General features: G+C 41.1%; 2 protein-coding genes across 5 annotated transcripts; both read left to right on the forward strand.

The window, feature by feature from the left end:
* The first annotated feature begins 1,741 nt into the window (after positions 1 to 1,741).
* On the forward strand, positions 1,742 to 16,476 carry med14 (mediator complex subunit 14). Of its 3 annotated transcripts, none has more exons than XM_086144911.1 (29): positions 1,742 to 2,192; positions 2,660 to 2,686; positions 2,790 to 2,895; positions 3,008 to 3,181; positions 3,925 to 4,054; positions 4,167 to 4,295; positions 4,532 to 4,639; positions 5,395 to 5,527; positions 6,308 to 6,458; positions 6,544 to 6,655; positions 6,870 to 6,995; positions 7,339 to 7,417; positions 7,784 to 7,943; positions 8,026 to 8,220; positions 8,551 to 8,685; positions 8,862 to 8,938; positions 9,022 to 9,200; positions 9,744 to 9,890; positions 10,274 to 10,518; positions 10,732 to 11,001; positions 11,481 to 11,718; positions 12,216 to 12,338; positions 12,559 to 12,735; positions 12,965 to 13,203; positions 13,307 to 13,486; positions 13,640 to 13,747; positions 13,982 to 14,107; positions 15,425 to 15,614; positions 15,728 to 16,476. In XM_086144911.1, the coding sequence occupies exons 1-29, from the start codon at positions 2,017 to 2,019 to the stop codon at positions 15,799 to 15,801; spliced, it is 4,314 nt and encodes a 1,437-aa protein (XP_086001037.1). In that variant the 5' UTR covers positions 1,742 to 2,016; the 3' UTR covers positions 15,802 to 16,476. The 3 variants fall into 3 exon arrangements, with proteins under 3 accessions (XP_086001037.1, XP_086001038.1, XP_086001039.1); XM_086144912.1 differs by having other exon boundaries at positions 1,743 to 2,192; positions 9,040 to 9,200; XM_086144913.1 differs by lacking the exon at positions 12,216 to 12,338 and having other exon boundaries at positions 1,744 to 2,192.
* A 208-nt stretch (positions 16,477 to 16,684) lies between these two features.
* LOC147234495 (uncharacterized) lies at positions 16,685 to 20,520 on the forward strand. 2 transcript variants are annotated; one of them, XM_086144533.1, is made up of 8 exons: positions 16,688 to 17,107; positions 17,239 to 17,357; positions 18,188 to 18,248; positions 18,324 to 18,391; positions 18,568 to 18,670; positions 19,673 to 19,791; positions 19,861 to 20,006; positions 20,075 to 20,520. In XM_086144533.1, the coding sequence occupies exons 1-8, from the start codon at positions 17,047 to 17,049 to the stop codon at positions 20,181 to 20,183; spliced, it is 786 nt and encodes a 261-aa protein (XP_086000659.1). In that variant the 5' UTR covers positions 16,688 to 17,046; the 3' UTR covers positions 20,184 to 20,520. The 2 variants fall into 2 exon arrangements, with proteins under 2 accessions (XP_086000658.1, XP_086000659.1); XM_086144532.1 differs by having other exon boundaries at positions 16,685 to 17,107; positions 18,188 to 18,391.
* Positions 20,521 to 20,981: the final 461 nt, after the last annotated feature.

A 20,981-nucleotide genomic window follows, 5' to 3' on the forward strand; every position in this document is an offset into this window, starting at 1 on the left:
TAATTTACTACGACTAATATTAATATTTTAAAATAATTTAAGACCTAACTTACAGTCTGTTCATGTCATTTGAAGTGACACTGTGTCAGTGTATTTTACAATAATCTAAAACCCATGTACCAATTGTAATTACCATAACAATTTACATAGACCTATCACTGTTTGCCTGTGGTGCCCAAATATAACTACACCATGGGCTTAGACAAGTCAAGAGGCTATATGTTGCTTGGGAGGTCAATGATAAATTCTCACCGGTCAGAAATTAACCAAGTAGGTTTTTCACTGACAGAAATGATACAAAGGAGCACCATACTCTTACCTGCCAAATAGATGTTAATGATTAAGGCTAAATGGCGAAACACTGGGCCCTTTATTCTGAGCCCCTGCTGTATGTACTCCTCTGACTAGGCTGCTCAACAGGGAATAACAACATCACTGAAGATACACCAGGAGAGGAGAAATTTAAGCCTTGATTTAGAGTGCAAACGGAGAAATGTAATGCAGTTCCCACTGCAAGCAATGAAATCTTTTTAACAGAGAGGATGGTCAGCCAAATAATGGCTCAGTTGAGCTACTTTGATATATTTCCTTTACAATCCTTGTTCCTTCGTATTTGTGAATGCACAACTCACTCAAGCCCGTTGAGGCCCCAAAGATAGAGGGTGCCTATGGACAACAGCAGGAACTGACATTAGTCCCTATAAGACTTCGGTTTCGCATTTCTCATCACATGTCGTTTCTGATAGTCTGTTCATACGTTCAAATACTGTACCTGCGTATACTTCCAGATGCTTCAAATAAAGCACTGAAAAAAAAGTCTGAAGAAAATAAAGAGTCGTTTTTCGTTTGACGGACTGAAATGAGAGTATTCTGCCCATCTTTTCCATTTTTTTTTAAACAGATTGTTTGAGATGAGAGGAAAATCTTCAGGGGAAGACATCTGTTTCACTCAGACTTAAAGTATACCTCCCTAAAGAGACAGCAAAACAGCAGCTAGAGCAATACAGGAATGTGGTCACATGCAGCCGTCACATTTTATTGTCATTCTGTATAAGGATATCACTGCTATGGTTGCAGGTGAGCTCAGTCCAAAGACATGATCGATTGAAATAGGCTGCATCATTTTAAAATATATTCCAAAAGGGCCTGGTGGGAGTATCATGAGGCCCCTGGATGTGAGGGATCATACGGGGAAATGCAGATCAAATTTCCAACGATAGAAGTATACAAAATGAATCTTATTATATAATAATCTCATGAGCCACTATTTGGATGTTTCAAATGAAAGACCTCATAAAGCAGAGGCTTGCCAGATTTCCCAATTATGACACAATAATTGTAGATTAATAAGCATATCTCAGGAAATGACGGAGGAGAAAGAGTAATATCAGCTGAATTAATTGTCATTACGAAAAATTTGTTGCCTGAATTTTATGAGGAATCTGGGGGCGGGGGAGTAGTAGTCGGTTTGACTTGTTGCATTCGAAATAATACAGTGATGTAATGCAACGAGCCTTCTGACTATAGACGTTGCTTTTCGTTGGCCCGTTGCTATTCATTGGGTGAACGATTCTAGTGTAAAAATGCTTGACGGTTTTTACGAACCCGCCACTGTAACGTACAGTTAAATAAACAGAACCCAGTTGTATCATTTAACCCCCACAAACAAACTGCGGAGTCAGTTATCTGGCGAAGGAAGCCCCGCTCCTCCAGACTCTGGTTTGGGTTTTCTCCCCCGCCGGCGGAACCGTCATCATACTCGACAGCAAAGATGGCGGCAGAGCGGCGTTGAGTCCTCTCCGTAAAGCGTAACACAATTCGCTCTATTTGTTGCGTTTCCCGCTGAATTCGCAACCCTAGTCCATGCCAAGATACTTGAGGAAGAAATGTAACGTTTTAGGGTTCGCGAAGAATATTTTCACGAGGAGTTATCATTTACAACCCGATAGTCTTCCGTTGTCGCGCTGGGTTGTTTAATAGCCGTACTAGCTAACGAGCCTTTGCCGTCATTGTAAAATGGCTCCAGTGCAGATTGGCTCTGATGGGCAACTCGTCCCCCTCGGAGGTCCGGTGGTCTCGGGTCCCCAACCCCCGCCGGCCGGTGCTCCGGCCACACATGGGATCCGACTGAGCCTGCTCATCGACTTTCTTCTTCAAAGAACCTACCATGAAATCACCCTGCTGGCCGAGCTGTAAGGATCACAAAGTGTTATAATTTAGGCCTCGGCGCTAACTAGGATACCTGGCGAGCTAATTTGCTAACCCCGGTGAATGAGGATGCTACCTATCTAGCATTCACTCCAAAGTGGTGTGCTCTTCTGAGAAAATCACCGTTGGGTTTTAAAAGAGAGCTATTTCACGTGAATGCCGATGGGAAAGTGTCAACGTTGAAAGTTTTAACAAAGTTGGTCCTCCTAATAAGTCTGGGATGAGGGGGCGTCACTTTACCGGTAAACAGCGTTAACTTGCTGACGATTGAAACGTCACCGGTTATGGGTCGGAAGAAACTGATTAAGTTGGTACTCTGGGTTTAAAATGATAATGATGATGATGCTTGAATCCCTTTTACAGCTGAAAACACGAGCAAGCATTTATTTAGTTTTAGAATGAAGATCGACAACAGTGGCACTAATTCATTATTTATATGTTCTTTTTCCAGCCTTCCAAGAAAAACAGATATGGAAAGGTTAGTTTCTACTATCATTATTGTGTGCTTTTGCTCAGCTTGCCTTTCATTGTCTTGTTTGACTCTGAATTGTTTCAAACTTTTTATTATGTTTATTTTTCAGGAAAATGGAGATCGTTCAGTTTGCAAGTCGTACCCGGCAACTTTTTGTACGCCTTTTAGCCCTTGTGAAGTGGGCCAGCAATGCAGGGAAGGTTGAGAAGTGTGCGGTGCGTGCAACTTTATTAAATTGTATTTCTGCCTTGGTAGAAGAGTATTGATGTTTATTGAGGTAGATTTTAATGATGTTCAACTGCTGTCATTTGGTCCCCGTGGTAATAGATGATCTCCAGCTTTTTGGATCAGCAGACCATTTTATTTGTGGACACAGCTGATAGACTAGCATCGCTCGCCAGAGATGCGCTGGTACATGCACGTTTACCAAGCTTCGCTATCCCCTTTGCCATCGATGTGCTCACCACAGGGTCATACCCACGCTTGCCTACCTGCATACGAGTAAGTCCAATTTTGAATCTTTGTTCATTGTCTTCCATGGTGGTTATTATGGAATAAGTAAACATGGTAACCAATACCGTGATCAATAACATATCAAAGTGGTTTTTGTTTGACAATATCCAGTAAATTTAAACACCCAGTGTATATCTCCTAATGTTCATTATCAGAATTCCTCCATGATTAATATCCAGTTCGGGAAAATGATTTGGAACTGAGCGGAAAAAACATTTCAAGCTTTCTAAAAACAGATATCACATATTAGTGAAATATTAATGTCACTAATATAATTTGTGCACAACATTATGTTTTGCACGCTGCAAATACACCCACACATCAGCTCACCGAAGCTGCCGACTAGACAACAGTCATGTAACTTTGCAAGTAATTGGCTATATCTCTTTTCAGTGTAATGAAGGTTGTGTTTTGAAAGTATTTCTCAGTTTTGATTGAAAGCTATGCTTTTTACTGAGAACAACAATAACAGAATTTCCATTTTTTTCCCCAACTAATATGCACACATATTAATCAACAAAACTGTTGTAATGTAGGAACAATTTGTCTAAACATGCTGAAAGGTTTTGTTACATATTGTATGCTTCATTCAGCCTATTAACTTTTTGTGGTGGTATAATTTCACTATCTGCATTTTATATAAACCTGGTGTAATTTTGAAGTTATAATATTGGATACAATTACGTTATGTTTTATCACCCTTTTCTGTTTGTTTTGTGTTCTCTGCAAAGGATAAAATCATTCCACCAGATCCCATCACCAAAGCTGAAAAACAGGCTACACTGAACCAGCTTAATCAGATTCTACGGCACCGCCTCGTAACCACAGATTTACCTCCTCAGTTAGCTAACCTCACAGTTGGTAAGCAGTTAAACTACTATGCAGTTAGCTAATTGCTCTAGTTACAACTTCACCATTGTTTTTTCGTTTCACTGAAACTGTGTTTCCTTTCCATCGTTTGCCTGTAATTTAGCTAATGGGCGTGTTAAGTTTCGTGTGGAAGGAGAATTTGAGGCAACTTTGACAGTGATGGGGGATGACCCCGATATTCCCTGGAGATTGTTGAAATTGGAGATCTTGGTGGAGGACAAAGAAACTGGTGGTAAGTCACATGCCTCTGTTCCAAACCAGAATTGACCCTTCTATGCAAATATTATCGTCAAAACCAGTGTTAGCACTCGTGACTCAGTCCATCTAGCCTTCATAGCAATGTCAAAAAATGCTCAAGCAGTGATGTGAAAGTCAAATATTAGATATAATAAATAGTATCATTGTTAAAGTTTGTGTTTGACGTTTACGATCAAATCTTTTATCATGTATTTTAACCTCTACCAACAGATGGGCGAGCCTTAGTACACAGTTTGCAGGTGAACTTCATCCATGAGTTGGTCCAGGCACGTCTGTGTGCGGATGAAAAACCACTACAGGATATGTACAACTGCTTGCGTATCCTTTCTCTGTCTGTCAATGCGCATTCACTGACATTTTGTGAATGTCCTGACATCCGCCTCCTGGATCTTGTCCCAAGTTGCCATGAGCTACTGCAGTCGGGCAGGAGTGTGTTTCAAAGCATATAGAGTATTGACTGGTCAAGCAGATGAGTGTGGCATTCCAATTAGAAACACAGCTGCAGAACTGCATCTTTCTTAGATCCCTCCTTATTCTCCTATTACTCTACAACCTTTTTGTATATGACAAGAAAACAACAGCACTGTTCCAACAATACGTGCCATATACATATGTATAGTTATGGTGATGTAGTTCAGCATCTAATGATAATTTACTATGGGAAATTGACAGCTGCCTTACAGTTTCTCCAAGTGTACTATCATGCCTTGTTGAGGGCTTTTGCTTTCTCTGTGGTTGTGACATTAATGTCACATTAAGACAAAGAACAACTTTTAAACAATCAAGCTAGCCTGAAATATCCTAATCAAGCATGCAACATGAGCATGCTTGCTCATCAGCACATCCCAGCTCTGTTCCTCTTCCCCAGCAACGTTAGCAGTGCTACTTACCATGTCAAAGACCAGTCTGTGTGGGGCACAAATGCCCCTTTTACCAACAAAGTACAGAGAGAGATATGTGCGTGAGAGTGTTTTGAATGCTAATGTGAATGATGTGTATGATACTGTTATTTCTTTTCATGCGCCCCTTAGTATTTTCCCACACCATGTCTTCCTTAACAACATTGTTTCTAGACTCCTTTTGTTTGTCACTGCAGCTGGAGGTGCTCCACTCTCAGACTTTGATGCTGATCAGAGAGCGGTGGGGAGACCTGGTGCAGGAGGAGAGATATGTGCCTGCAAAATACCTCACCCTCACTGTCTGGAAGTAAGGCTTTTGGAGATGTTTTCTGTTAATCATTGAAATTAATATATTTACTTTCATTGTAAACACAAAGTGCACCCAAAGGGCTGCACTGTAAGGACTGGGTGTAACACCCAGTCCTTACTACCAAATTGTTGACATCTAGTTCCTCTTCAATTGCAAAAAGATGGATGATTTCATGTTTTTTAAACCACTAACAGTGTCCTGGAATAGAAATGTAAACTTAACAAATGGTCTATGTCAACGTCGGTGTGCATTAATGATAAATAAAGAAATCTGTCAAGAACCCACCTGAAATTATTTACATTGAATCTCTTTCTGTCGGTGTGTGACAGGTATGTGTATGTGTGTATACATGTGCATGACAGTGGTTACTCAACAATCGAAAAAGCCATTATACTATACAATAGATGCTTTTTAGTCATTTCTACTAATTATAACTGTTGTGAACTTTTCTATTTGCCTGTCTCCCTTTGTAACTATATGTTTACGTACTTAATTGTTGTTGAGATTGAGCTTGTTTACACTTAATATTTATCTTTTCTTATGCAGTTAAAAAAAAGAAAACGAATATGCATGTATGTGGGTAATTCTTGTGCATTTTGTCATGTATGCAAGTACCCTTACCCAAATTCATAAATATTGATTAAATAAATAAATGTCTTCTTAAATGAACGTGGACTGTGCAGGATGAATGCAATAGATAATAAATCAACTCAAACGTTTATCTGTTTGGAGTTTTCATACCAGTTCCCTCTGTGTTCTTTTTCCTTATCTCTTCAGCCAGCAGGTGCTGGGCAGAAAAACAGGGACAGCATCAGTACATAAAGTCACTATCAAGATTGATGAATCTGATGCATCTAAACCACTTCAAATATCTCACGAACCTCCTCTACCATCATGTGACTCCAAATTAATGGAGAGAGCTATGAAGGTGAGTTTCAAATATGTTTCAAGTGTTGTATAGATCACATTACAATTTCACTGAATAATATCATGGACTTATTCTCATATTTTAGATTGACCATCTGTCAGTGGAGAAGCTATTGATTGACAGCGTGCATGCCCGGTCTCACCAGAAGTTACAGGAATTAAAGGCCATTCTAAAAACCAGCAACCCAAGTGACAACTGTATGTATTTATTTTGCTTTATTTTTATGAGAATTAACACCTACGTTACACTGAACTATGGAAGTGAGATTTCTTACAGTCTTAGTTATAATGTGTTGCCTTTCACACATTAACAGTGATCTTCAGTCTGTTACTGTTCGATAACCATGTATTTTGGTCATCTGCAAAATGCAAACAAGTGATACATTTGTTTTTGTACATTTGTTTTTTCCAGCGTTCATTGAGACTGCTTTACCAACTCTTGTTATTCCAATACTTGAGCCATGTGGTCGTTCAGAGTGCCTACATATATTTGTGGACCTGCATTCTGGAATGTTCCAGCCTATGCTGTACGGACTAGGTAAGTTGTGGGAAACCTAAATTGTGTGATAAGTAGCAATATTGACATTTTATTAACAAGTCAATTTGCCTATCCTTGTTTTGATGCCCTGCACAAACATATCAGCTGGATTTTAGAGAGCAAAAATAATTATTCTCTTAAACCAAGGGCCATTTCTCTGCCCCCTTTGAGACTGCTGCTCCAATTGCTCCCTCTCCAGTTAACTTTTTAGATATGAACTCAGCATCCTGCTATTTGATTCAATAAGTAATATTTTGCATGGTCATGTATAATTTAAATGACAAAAAATTGAATCAGGTAAACACTGACTTGTCATTCAACATCTTTTATGGATCTATTCTAGATCAGACAATGCTGGATGACATTGAAAAGACCATCAACGATGATATGAAGCGCATTATATCCTGGCTTCAACAACTGAAGTGAGTTCGGGTCCTTTCTGTTAGGAGTAGTCATAGACATTAAACACTGGCAATATGTAATCATAGTTTACTGAATAAATTTATTCACAGCTATTAAAAAGAAGTGCCAGCTCAGTCGGAGTGGTGTAAATAGTCATCTGTGTGAACATGTGATGCCTGGTTCGAGTGTTATAAACCTTATCTGTTGCAATAGCTGTGATCTCTTCTAAGCTCTCATCACTATTAAGCATAATGCATGTGCATGTAAGATGAGATGGCAGAGCCATGTTATGCCAGTCAACAGACTGAGATTAATCAGCTAGGAGCTGGGAGAATTTGCAACTTCTCTGTCAATAAGTCATCGGCTCTTTCTTTCACTTTCTCTAGATTCTGGTTGGGGGAGCAACGCTGTCGACAGTCTGTGAAGCACCTGCCTACTGTGTGCACTGATGTCCTTCACCTCTCCAACTCTTCTTCTCACCCTGTTGGCAACTTGGCCAAGCACAAACTCTTCATCAAGCTCACGCGTCTTCCACAGTACTACATTGTGAGTTTAATAACAGTATGCTGCGCCACAACATGATTTAAGTGTTTTAACAGTCATTATCAAATTGGTTGTTTTTATTTAGGTGGTGGAAATGCTTGAAGTGCCTAGCAATCCCACAGCATTGCAGTACAAGTACTCCTTCCTGTCTGTATGTCATTTGGAAGGAGAGGATGGTCCCATGTGTGCACAGCTGCTTCAACATTTCAAGCCCAACCTGGAGCAGCTTGTCCAGGACACGACATCCGGAAAAGGTGCCCGGCCCGGATCCAAAAGGAAGGTCAGTGGTGGTTATGCAGTGGGTATATAGAAAGAATTATGTTATTAATGTTAAGATGATTAATGGATATGATTCTGGACTGGGTAAAAAGTTGGATTAGGCAGTTGCAACTTCAAAAGACTGAGATAAATGTTTTAGTTACCCTTAAAGATTTAAATTTTCATCTATCACTGACAGAGCATGCTGGAATAATTTTGCAAAATACTGTGTATACCATAAATGTATTGGGGTATTTGTGCTAGCAGCTAGATAAGTGGTTTAGTTAAATTACTTTTATGAATTAATTTTTTTTTTTTTTTTTTTTTTTTGTCCACTTTTGTCTCTTTATAGATATCTGGGGATCAGGCGGACTCAGAGCCAAAGAAGCCAAAACGGTCTGGGGAAATGTGTGCATTCAATAAAGAATTGGCTCACCTTGTGGCAATGTGTGATACAAACATGCCCTTCATTGGCCTCAGAACAGAGGTAAGTGACTAATTGCTTCCTTTAAGTCATTTCTACATAACAGCAAAATAAAACGTTAAGTTTCAGGGTAAGAGGTTGGCACCTCAGGGTCTGGAGTTCTGTCATATGTTGTCTAACTATTTGATAGACATGTTAGACATTTTGATGTCGAACGAGGTTTGTTTGTCTTGGTGCAGTTGTCCAACATGGAGATTCCAAACCAGGGTGTCCAAGTGGAAGGGGATGGCAGTAGTCATGCCATACGTCTGCTAAAGTAATAAACACAGTCGTCCTCAAACATTTATTTAGACAACCAGTCTCATTCTTAATTGGGAAATACTGAAATAAAAAAAAAAGATGTATTCCTTTCTGTAGGATTCCTCCCTGTAAAGGAGTAGGAGAGGAAACCAGGAGAGCTTTAGAGCGCTCCCTGCTGGACTGTACCCTTCGCCTGCAGGGCAGGAACAACCGAACATGGGTGGCTGAACTGATTCTGGCCAACTGCCCACTCAGTAGCACCAACAGCAAGGAGCAAGGTATATACAGCTTCTAAAGAAAGTGTTCTCACTTCATGTACAGGACTGTCTCAGAAAATTAGAATATTGTGATAAAATTCTTTATCCTCTGTAATGCATTTAAACAAACAAAAATTACTTTTTCATGATATTCTAATATTTTGAGATATAATTTTGAGTTTTCTTAAGATGTAAGCCATAATCAGCAATATTACAAGTATAAAAGGCTTGCAATATTTCAGTTGATTTGTAATGAATCCAGAATGTATGACATTTTTGTTTTTGTAATTGCATTACAGAAGATAAAGAACTTTATCACGATAGTCTGATTTTCTGTAACAGTCCTGTATAAGCCTTAAGACATCCTCCAGAATCTTTATATTGCCTGTCAGAAAATAATTAATTTACAAGGTAATAGTTACCTAGAAAAAGACAAAAGAAAACTTGAAGTTGTGATTATATTTTTTTTCATATAATTTCATCATATGTCATTGTTTATCCAAGTTTTCTCATAAATAAGGAATGAGTCTTTGCTTCCATAAGTGAACTGAATTCTGTCAACAGCCTCTACACGACATGTGTATCTTACTTATGAAAACCCTCTGTCGGAGCCGGTGGGTGGCCGGAAAGTGGTGGAAATGTTCCTGAAGGATTGGAATGCAATCAGCCAGCTTTACCAGTGTGTCCTCAACTTCTCACGGTCACTGCCAGGTAAAAGTAAACCTCGTAGAAACCAGAGATCCAGTTTAGGTCCTAAAATGGGGTGTCATGAGACCTTTTTTGCAATTATGTTGAAGATACGTTGAGACACATTAAATTACACATTTGTGTATTTTTTGTAACATGCAAGCTTTCTTTCATTTTGTTGCACATGAAATTTCCCTAGCGAACAATAGGACCATCATTTGTAAATTATAATTACCTTTTCAAATTTGATGCACTTAGTTGAGCATTAGCCATATACGTCTCTGCTCACAGTTTGCATGAAGTCTTGATTCAAGGCTTTTAACAGTGTCACAGTGCTAGATTGTGAATTTCAAATGGGATGGAAGCATGTGATATTGTGGTTTGACAATGACTTTTTTTTCTTTCAGAGATGCCATCTTACTTGAGCCTGTTCTCAGAGGTGCGGTTGTATAACTTCCGCAAACTGGTGTTGTGCTATGGCACCAGCAAAGGAAGCTCTGTCACCATCCAGTGGAATTCGAACAGCCAGCGTTTCCATCTTGCACTTGGTACTGTGGGGCCCAACTCAGGCTGCTCCAACTGCCACAATATCATCCTCCACCAGCTACAGGAGATGTTCAACAAAAACCCAAATGTAATGCAGCTGCTTCAGGTAAACACAGTTATTTTAAACCATCCCAACCAGCTTCCTAAAAGACAGTGGAGCAGGAGCTTTAGCTTTGGCTTAACATTTACTAAAGAACCTGATAGGTGAGGTGATTAAATTATGCTACGTTATATTACTACAACACACCCTTAATACTCAATTTTTAATTTTTTTTTTCTGTTGAATTTCTTGGGTAACATCTCAATGTCATTTCTGTAGGTGCTTTTTGACACACAGGCCCCACTGAACGCAATCAACAAGCTACCAACAGTGCCCATGCTGGGCTTGACCCAGCGGACCAATACTGCCTACCAATGTTTCTCTATACTACCCCAGTCACCTACTCATATACGGTTAGCGTTTAGAAACATGTACTGCATTGACATCTATTGTCGCAGCCGTGGGGTGGTAGCCATCAGAGATGGAGCATACAGTCTTTTTGACAACACTAAGATTGTAGAAGGCTTCTATCCTGCGCCAGGTCTCAAGGTAAACTACACATAAAGGCAACAAAGTATTTCACTCTGTTTATTTTGGGAGCATGACCGTTTTTGTTTAAAGACCTTAGCAAATACATTTGTTGGCTTTTTCCTATTACTCTTTTGCTTCAATGGTTTTTATTTTATTGTAAAATTATTTTCCTTTAGATCAGATTCTACACAGTACGCAACCTCTACTGTTTAAATTGTGGATTTCACTTCCACAATTTCAAAGATTTCCCTTCTTACAAAAGATTTAACTTCTTACAAAACGGTTTCTAAAGACTAACACACTGCAACATGGCCTGTAATGTTTTTCTTCTTTGTATTATCTGTGACATCATCTGGTATTAGGCTCTTTCATGACAGACATGTAGCACAATACAACTGAGGGACAGAATATATTGATATATAATGGAGATATCCAACCCTAGATTACATTCTGAGTATTATATTGTCAAGTAATTGCCATCTCATTGCCCATTCTAGACATTCCTCAACATGTTTGTAGACAGCAATCAAGATGCTCGAAGGCGCTCTGTCAATGAGGATGACAACCCTCCATCACCTGTGAGTGTGGACGTGATGGACAGTCTAATAAGCCAGTTGCCAGCTCCGCAGCAGCCGCAGACAATGAGGGGTGTATACCCTCCCCTCACCTCACCTCCTCCAAACTACCATACCAATGTAACTCCCTCACCGTCCATGATGCCCACACAGTCACCAGGTAAAAGCAGTGTTTGCTGTTTCCAAGCGTGTGAATGTGTTCTGTTTGTTTTAAATGTGCTTGCCAGCTTGTCATATAGCATTTTGACCAATTAATCTTTTTTTTTTTTTGTTTGTTTTTTTGGGACATTAGTGTCATCAGTGGCCCTGCTGACATCTGTATTTGTTACATGAGCAAATTACGCCCATGTCAGAGAACAAGGAACCATGTGTGCCCATTTTAATTTTGTTGAACCATTAGATCGTTGTGTTTCTCATGCAAAATCCACATCAGAAGCAGGAGGGAACGATGCATGTATCTTGTCCCACTCCTACCATTCTTTCATCTCAACCCACCAGCTAGAGACGACAGCCCCTCTGCCCAGCTTTAGCATGTGTGTTGAAGAGCGAGTGAGTGAGCGTGTGTGAACTTGTCAAACTCAAGAGTCTGACGAGATACTGTGTATGTGTGTGTTTGTATATACGTGTATGTTTGTGTGTGTATATGTGTGTGTCCAGGGACCATCCATGCCTCTGGCTCCCCAAGTGGAGCACTGAGAGCACCCTCTCCTTTCGGCCCTACCCCGTCTCCATCTTCTCTGGGCATAGCCATGGGCCAGACCAGCTTTGCCAGTCCCCATGGTAAGCAGCGTGGTGGCCAGTCTATTAAAATCAGGTGGTTACGCTGGTCTGCTGGGCAAGGGCTGGATGGGGCATCGTAGAGGTTATTCTAGAGCTGCACTCAAACATTTGACAAATTACCTGAAACAATGGGCACACAGTGGTGGTGAATTCAAGCGAAGTGGTTTTATTTGGTGGTTGTAGTGCAATTCGAGTCTGATGGCTTTCTCTCTCACTCTAGGTGCTCTGGACCCAAGCTCTCCATATGCCATTATGTCTCCCAGCCATAGGGGCCAGTGGCCAGGCTCACCCCAGGTCTCAGGTCCTTCTCCTGGGGCAAGAATCCATGGCATGTCCCCTGGTAACCCTTCACTGCACTCGCCTATTCCTGACCCTCATTCTCCACGTGCTGGAACCAGTAAGTTCTACATGAGGATTTACAGTGACTTCAGCTGAGCGGTGCTTATCTACATCCCTTTTTCTCGGTCAGCTTAACATCTGGGGGATGATTCTGCTTTCATTTGTTGTTCGGGTGATGTGGCCCGTTGGGACAAGTTCTACAGGCCCATCCCAGTACTTGCTCATGTGTGGGAAGTATACCTCTGATAAACGCTGTTAAACACTTTTGGACTTGTTCCTTTATCTAGGTTCACAAGTTACGCCTACGAGTATGCCTCCACCCCGCAAGCTACCTCAGCGCCCTTGGGCTGCCTCCATTCCAACAATCCTCACCCACAATGCCCTGCACGTGCTTCTGCTTCCCTCACCTACTCCCTGCTTGGTCCCTGGCCTGGCGGGGAGCTACCTCTGCTCCCCATTGGAGCGCTTCCTGGGTTCAGTAATCATGAGACGTCATTTGCAGAGAATCATTCAGCAGGAGGCCAATGTAAGCATTGCTTCAATCCTCATTTGGAAAAAGAATGGTGTCATCTCTTTTTTCTAATATTATTTGTTTACGCATGCCCCCTCTACTGTCAATCTCCAACAAGTTATCTATTGTGAACTCCAACGAGCCCGGGGTGATCATGTTCAAGACGGAGATGCTCAAGTGTCGTGTGGCCCTGAACCCAAAGAACTACCAGACACTACAGCTCAAAGTCACCCCAGAAAATACAAACCCCTGGTCCCAGGAGGAGCTTCAGGTGCTGGAGAAATTCTTTGAGACACGGGTAGGTAAAAGCAGGCCACAATAATTGTCAAAGTCTTTAATCATTCAGACACATCACTGAAGAATGAGGGCAATTTTATGACAGAAGATGTCATTAGTTGTAGTTTTTGAACACCCACTTCCCCACAGTTAATCCACTGTCCTTTTGTCCAAGGTCGCTGGCCCCCCCTTCAAATCCAACACTTTGAACGCCTTCACAAAGCTGCTTGGAGCACCCACTAACATCCTTCGGGACTGTGTACGAATCATGAAGCTGGAACTGGTAAGCCTTTGGTTCTACAAGGAGTGGCGACATGTCTGATTATGTTTCTGGATGGACCTATGTATAAATGTCTTCTTGCCTAGTAGTATCTCCCCTACCCAGTAAGCCTGTTCTCTTGAATGGGAGCAGTGCTGTCTGGTACGGGCCAAATTTGGCCTGACTAGACAGTTCCAATCTCACGGGGGAAAAAAGCAATCTACCATCTACCTGCATTCTCTCTCTCCCTCCCTGCAGTTCCCAGACCAAGCTGCGCAGCTAAAGTGGAATGTCCAATTCTGTCTCACCATCCCACCCAGCGCCCCTCCCATTGCTCCTCCAGGAACCATTGCTGTAGTGCTCAAGTCCAAGATGCTCTTCTTTGTAAGTTTTAGCTTAGCTTTGTTTTTTTGTTTAATTTATTTTCCTCAAGCCATGTAGGTCAATGTAAGTTATTGAAGTAGCACATCTCAATTAAGTTTCAGATCCAAAATCACAAAGTGGGCTTCAGCAGTGGTCATCCTAACAGATATATACCGGAAACTTCCTACAGTTTGCTTGAAATTAGAAGGCATGTCTTCAATAAGACAAATAAGACAAATAAAATCCAGTTGCCGTGATCAGATTTGACAACAGTAATTATATGTAGAGTCCTGAGACCAATATGTAGAGGCCAATAACATCATCTTGAGGTAAAAACCCATGTCAAAATCTTATTATGGCAACTGGTCTTGATTTTTTTTTTCCCTCAAAGATGTTTCACCTATTTTCCAAGAGGCTTCTTCAGTTCAGTTCTTCTTCAGATAGAAAGTTTAATCAAGCAAATTAGTTAAATAGCTTATAATCCCTCATTTAGTTGTAAGAATAAAGAGTGAAGGGCAGTGAGGGGGTTAGCAAAGAATTCTCAGGTGTAGCCATAGAGGTAGCGTAATCAGACATTTAAAAAAAATTCAATTTAAACACAAATTAGACAGGTCTGCCCCAGTGCAGACCCCAGGTTTGCACTCAAAACTTAAAGGATCAAAAGAGTGAACTTTTTTTATACCTGTTTTCTTTCCAGTGCCAGGCTATATCTCTGCACATCCATTATATAATACAGGTAAAAAGAGCTAGTGACTGATCTTTAGACAACAACAATCGTTGTAAATCAGGGAATGAGCTTTTAAAGCCTTTTGAATGGTAATGAATCATTAGCACTTTCAGATCATTATCTTCCTTCATGTCAGCCAGTCTAACAAGGGAGGTAAACATTGAATGGCAGTGAATGAGTTCATGGATTAGCTTCCCTACAGAACAATTCTCAGTTTTGGCTGTGAAAATTCAGCTGTAGCCTTCATACACAGCTCAGTTGGCACTGTCCGACAATATTTGCAGTCCTAAGAACCTCAATCATGTGTTTAATGTCCTTGGTAGAATTATGTTGCCAGGCAAGCCTCAGCCTAAAACATTTCCGAGGACTCTCATCCACCATCCAGGCCAGATTCACTTGAAAACAAAGTCATAAAAGAGGAATTACTCAAACGTGGCTTAAAACAAAATAAAGTTTTGTTTTGTTTTTTTCATGTTATATTTCTTGCTGACCTTTTTACATGTTTTTTTTCTGTTCTTTCCCATTCACTTTGTCTCAGCCATGTATAGTATCTGTTGGCAAACCCTGTGAACCACCTGACCTCTGTATGTGTTTTGTGCTTTGTCCTACAGTTGCAGCTGACCCAGCGTACCACCGTATCTCAGGAGCCTGTTAGCATCATTGTACCGATTGTGTATGACATGGCCACCGGCCTCACTCAGCAGGCTGACATTCCCAGACAGCACAGCTCTTCTGGGGCCGCAGCATTAATGGTTTCTAATATCCTGAAAAGGTTCAATGAGCTGCACCCTGCCAGACAAGGTGAGGCACTGAAGAACCTTACTTAATCATTTACTGTACAGAAAGAGATCGTGACAAAATATTTGTAAATGATGATATGGTTGACAGTGGATTCTTTTTCCCCTCCTTTTCAGGCGAGTGCACGATATTTGCCTCAGTTCATGAGCTGATGGTGAATCTCACATTACCCCCTGGCACGCGACAGTAAATGGATCACAAACTGAGACTCAGAGGGACAGGTGTTAAAAGTGAGAAGAAGGACAACCCCGATCCTACAATGTCGGCCATGAGTCCTCTTTGCTTCAGCCATGGGACTTTTGACTTGATGTACACTTGCTATTACTAAAGGAAGTAAAATATGCGCAGATGTGGACCATGTTTACTTTTGTCTGACACACAAGATTAGTCTATGCTATATTTTGTGGATAGAGTCGACCGATGCAAAAGGTTATAAATGTTATTTTTTTCCTTCTTGTGCACTTGTAAACAGGATGATTTATTGAAATTAAGGTTGTTTACAAAAATATAATATGTACATTGTTGTATATTTGAGTGTTGAAAAGAATCAGGTGAGTTAGATTTTTTTGCTTGAAATTTATCTCCTTTTTGTTTGTTTATTTTATAGCGCCATACTGATGTTTCGACAGTATCAGGAGCTATATTCTTTAGCACACTATTTAAATGTCCTCTCGCCTTCATTTTGTTAAAAGCTCTGCATTTTATTTCAAGCCTTTCACTTTGGATACTGTAAAACTGTGACAAACTTTATAAGCCAGTTGTATTTTAGTAAAATGCATTTTGAGTCCTGAATGGAGGATTTGAGACATTCTGTCTTGACTTTGCTATTTAATAAAATCAGGCCTTGAGTTGGTTTGTGCCTCCAAGATCGTCCACTCATACTTCAAAATCGGTCACATGAACACAAGCAGCCAAAAATGTGTGTAAATGTAACTAAATATTTTTTTTGAATTTACTCTTAAATATATCCATAAAAATTACAAGCATAATATCGCCCTCAAATGTAGTCACCTACAATATTTATATCGTTTTTTCCTCATCCCTATTAAGTGACCCCCCCCATCCTGAAATGATGACATCATCCTAAGACGCCCAGCCGTTTGTTAGGGCGTCGGCGTCGCTCCGCTCCATCCAGCTGTCCGTGGATCTCCACAGCTTCATGGATCCACGGAGGACACGCATCCGGCTTGCACCCACGACCGCAAACACCCTTCGACTGAGGGGGACATAAACGCACCGCGGGCAACATATATCCGGCCGATCGTCGGACACGCAAACGCGTTAAGCGACATCCCCCGACGTTCCATCTGCCTCCCCGGCCGCCTGCGTGTGTGTCCGCGGTGTCAAACACACACTTTTTGTCTTCGTATGGCTTTCATATCGGCGCGGTGGAAACAGGGGACGTGTGTGTGAGTCAGCCGGTGTGAGAACGGATATGGCAGGATACAGATCGGAGCCGCTCTGCCAGCCCTGCGTCTACCATCAGGCTTTTAAAGGTCAGTCACATGCGTTTTTTCTTGCAGGTTGCGTTTCAAACCGCATGCGAGGGAAGGTAAATACGGTTCTGGACCGCTCCCCTCCCGGTTCTCGGTGTGCATGTAAGTTGATCGGCCTGTTCTGTGATCAGTGGAGCTACAGGTGAGAAGACCCCTGATGCCGGTCCAGTTGAGTCCGGAGCAGGTGGGTCTGGAGATGCTCTGTCTGTGCGGGCAACTGGATCTCCTCATCAGGGCCCAGACGCAGCAGGTAGGGTCACCTGAGAGTCAAACCCGCCGTTTAATTGTCATTGTCCTAAAGGTGCCTTCATTTGATCATTGGTGTTTCATCAATTAAGAAAAGTTGATTTTCTACTCCACTTTTACAGCAATGAAATCAAAGATACCGTATTTCAGTGGTCCCCAAACTACGGCCCGGGGGCCGCATACGACCCACATTTTGCCCGGCCCCTGAACAATATCAGAGATGCATTTTTTTTTTAATTATGGCCACGTAATTGTGACTTGGACACGTGTAGAACGTAACATTCTATCCTACCCTTTTGCAGTCTGTGCCTTATCTGAAACCCCTCCCTCAAAAAAAAAAAAAACAATCCTGGACACACCCCTGTCAAATAACACTGAATTATGGCGAAAAGATTAGGTAAGAGAAAAATAGATTTAGAATGCAGGGTATTTAACCTGCAGTGGAAAAATTATTAATTTTTTGTTCAATTCAAAGAAAAGGCTGTTTGTCTCGTCTGTCAAGAGATGAGACAAAGACATTATTCGTTAATAATGTTATTATCAATTTTCTGTTTTTTTTTTTTCCTGTCAAGATCCCAGAAATGGTTCATTTTTGGTTATGTGTAGCGTTCTGGAAAACATTAAAAGTTTACGTTTAGACACCTTGTCACATTTTTTGTTACAAACTGTCCCGGCCCCCCATCAGAGAAGGGAAAAGTTATTTGGCCCTCACAGGAAAAAGTTGGGGGACCCCTGCCGTATATTCATAAAGGCAACAATTAGTTAAAAATGAGAAAGAGATTTCTTGAATGGCTCCCTAAGTCTGTTTGCCAGTTTGGTCTTTGTTTGTCACAGTTCCAGGAGCAGCTGGGACAAGGCTGCAGCCCTGAGGAGTCAGACACTTTCCAAACTCAAGGTGACTGTGACAACACATCATGCCGGCTTTCCATCCGCGTTACTACAACATTTATATCTTTTCTTTCCTGTGTAGGAACAGAAATTCTGGACCAGATGCTGCAGTGCCTTGAACATCTACCAAAGCCCATGCCACAGCTGGAGGTCACACATTTTGCTTTGAAAATGAATAAGTAAATATATTGAAATTAGGTCGCAACGAGGTGCCAGATGGATTATCACAGATATATAAGCACATAACTAACCTTCTTTTAAGAATTATTGTTACTGCGTGCTGTAATGGTACAGTAAAACAGATGTGTGTGTGTTTCATATTTCAGGACTATCTGGACATGGTAGGTCTGTCCGTCATGTTTCCCCGTGTTGAGGTGTTTCTTATTCAAGGCAGCCCTGTGGAAATGCTGGAAAGGCCGCCGATGGACGGTGAGTCATCCAAATGACCCCCCCCCCCCCCCTCCGATAAAGCTGCTCTTTAATTCTTAAAAGGATCCCTTTTTTTGAATTTCAAAATATTCTGGAAAAGAGAAACAATCTTGTGCTATAAGACCGCGTATATATAAAATCGAATGGTCTCATTTGAAAATTTGATTTATTTTTATAGATTTTACAGATCTATGATGATGTTTTTCACTCCTTGCAAATTAATGTATTTGCCTGAACATTGAAGCACACGCTCTCAGTACAGTAGATGCTTCTGTTATTTAGAAAATGTCATTTGAATGAGAATTTTGTTGGTTTCAGGTCTGGTGTTTCTCTTTGATTCCTGACTGGATTTGTATTTGGAACTAAAATGTTGTAGGTTATTAATAATACTTGATGTTAATAGTCATCCATTGCAGCAGGTTTGTTGAACTGGCCTGTATGCCTGATATCAGCCAGTGTATCCATATTGTGATTTATAGCTGGTTCAATCCCGATGGGAGGGGGGGCTTTTTGTGTGTGCATGTTCTGTTTTTTTTACACCAGAAAACCCACGTTTCTGCCCCGTGGGAGAAAACCAGAGCGCCCCGGAGGAAAGCCCTTGCAGAAATATGGGTTTCCTCCCAGGTTTTCTGGTCACCTCCCACAGTCCAAAAACATGTTTGTCGCAGGTTCATCGAAGGCGCTAAATTTCCTAGAGGTGTGAATGAGAAAGTTTGTGTCCATCGTTGCCCCCGTGATCGAACGATGACCGGTTCCGGGGGAACCCCGCCTCTTGCCGGTATAGGCTGCAGCCCAAAAATAAAACCAAAAACCCTTAATGAGATAATTTAAATGAGCAGTTTTTTGCTTTTGTCCTGTACACATGGAAACCCTATAACCCGAAGAGACACAAAAACATCTCAAGGAGGGTTTTCGAATCCCCTTCTGTTTATCAGACAAGAAACTCGCATAATCCTCACAGATTCAGAACCCAGAGAATTGAAGCCGACGCTTCTCTTGCAGATTATTTCTGCCACATCGCCAAACTGAACCAGCTCCTGGTGCTCAGCCAGCAGTTAGAGGAAGACATCAGGCACCTCGGGAGCCACAAATACATCGCCCACCAACTCTCGGTCATATATGTAAGTCGAATATATGTAACACGTCTTTGTTGCATCGCTGCGCTTTAATAATATTCGTTTTCTACATAGCAAGTCCTCAGCTCTTTCAGAGGAATTCAGGTCTTCTCTGAAATAAAGAAAGACATTGAGGCCAACTTCAAGCAAATGAAACAGTCTCTGGTCACGGAGGGGAGCTCAAGACATGAACCTCAGCTGGCTGCTCACTATATCAGTTGGTGAGTCATATTTAACAGATACCGAGCTCAGTAATAACCCTGTAATAATTATGTTATTCTCCACACAGGATATTAGAAGTAACTCACAATCTGACATCAGTTGTGTTGTCGCTACCGGAGGAGCTAACAGACGACCTGCACCAGGCCGTGAGCTTCGTGTCACAATTCCTCTCTTGACTCGTCTCGAGCGACATTTCCGAATACGTGAATTTTGATTTCGTAAAGGACCACGTGGCTCAGAAATTGTCTTTCTTTCTGACTGAACTGTTGTCATCATGGCAGTGAAATGGTGCTAAAAACAATGACTTGACTGATTGGCGATGGGATTAGAGACTGTATTACTTCTACAGATGCCGTAGTTTTTATAATATATTTCTGAATTTGGTCCATATCAGTGTATGGTGAGTCAGCTGTTTGGAAATGAATGTCAGATTGTATCATAATCTTTGCACTAATGTTAAAATGATCATTGTTTGTTTTTAGCCCAAGTGGGACAATAAAATTGACTGAAATAGGAGGATGAACCTTCCCATTTTTCTTGGTTTTGAGATAGCAGGTCGAGATGGCCCAATACGGCTGTTCAGCAATAATACGCGCGGACTTTTCTAATCCAGTGATTGAAAATGAAAAGACGAGCCGGTGGTTTTAGAATATTAACTGAAAGCAAAAGTGAAACTTTTAAAAACAGTGTTGTGAGACAAATTACATTCATCAGTTGCAAAATAATCCATGGCATTATCACTGGTAATTAGGCTCTATTTGTCATAACCACACACAGGGTCCACAAAGTAAAGTTAAAAGAATAATTTGCTCTTGACCTGGCTTACAAACAGAATTTAAATGTTATTCTACTCTACAGAACTAAAAGAAACAAAATATTAAAATTAGCGATTCCATCCAGGGGGCGGTCGTGTTTTTCCTTTATACACATTCAGCTTAGTGTTCTCTTAGAAATAATGACAGGTATCCATCCAT

Source organism: Fistularia commersonii, chromosome 4 (assembly GCF_037954325.1).
Source record: "Fistularia commersonii isolate RoL2024-O1a breed Wild chromosome 4, RoL_Fcom_v1.0, whole genome shotgun sequence".
In the NCBI taxonomy this organism is placed as follows: domain Eukaryota; kingdom Metazoa; phylum Chordata; class Actinopteri; order Syngnathiformes; family Fistulariidae; genus Fistularia; species Fistularia commersonii.

Bases quoted from the DNA above. Each gene is read 5' to 3' on its own strand.
- med14 (XM_086144911.1), top strand. From the start codon at position 2,017: ATGGCTCCAGTGCAGATTGGCTCTGATGGGCAACTCGTCCCCCTCGGA. The intron at 2,193-2,659 runs GTAAGGATCACA...TTCTTTTTCCAG, and splicing joins ATCACCCTGCTGGCCGAGCT to CCTTCCAAGAAAAACAGATA. The intron at 8,939-9,021 runs GTAATAAACACA...TAAAAAAAAAAG, and splicing joins CATGCCATACGTCTGCTAAA to ATGTATTCCTTTCTGTAGGA.
- LOC147234495 (XM_086144532.1), top strand. From the start codon at position 17,047: ATGGCAGGATACAGATCGGAGCCGCTCTGCCAGCCCTGCGTCTACCAT. The intron at 19,792-19,860 runs GTAAGTCGAATA...TTTTCTACATAG, and splicing joins ACCAACTCTCGGTCATATAT to CAAGTCCTCAGCTCTTTCAG. The intron at 20,007-20,074 runs GTGAGTCATATT...TTCTCCACACAG, and splicing joins GCTGCTCACTATATCAGTTG to GATATTAGAAGTAACTCACA.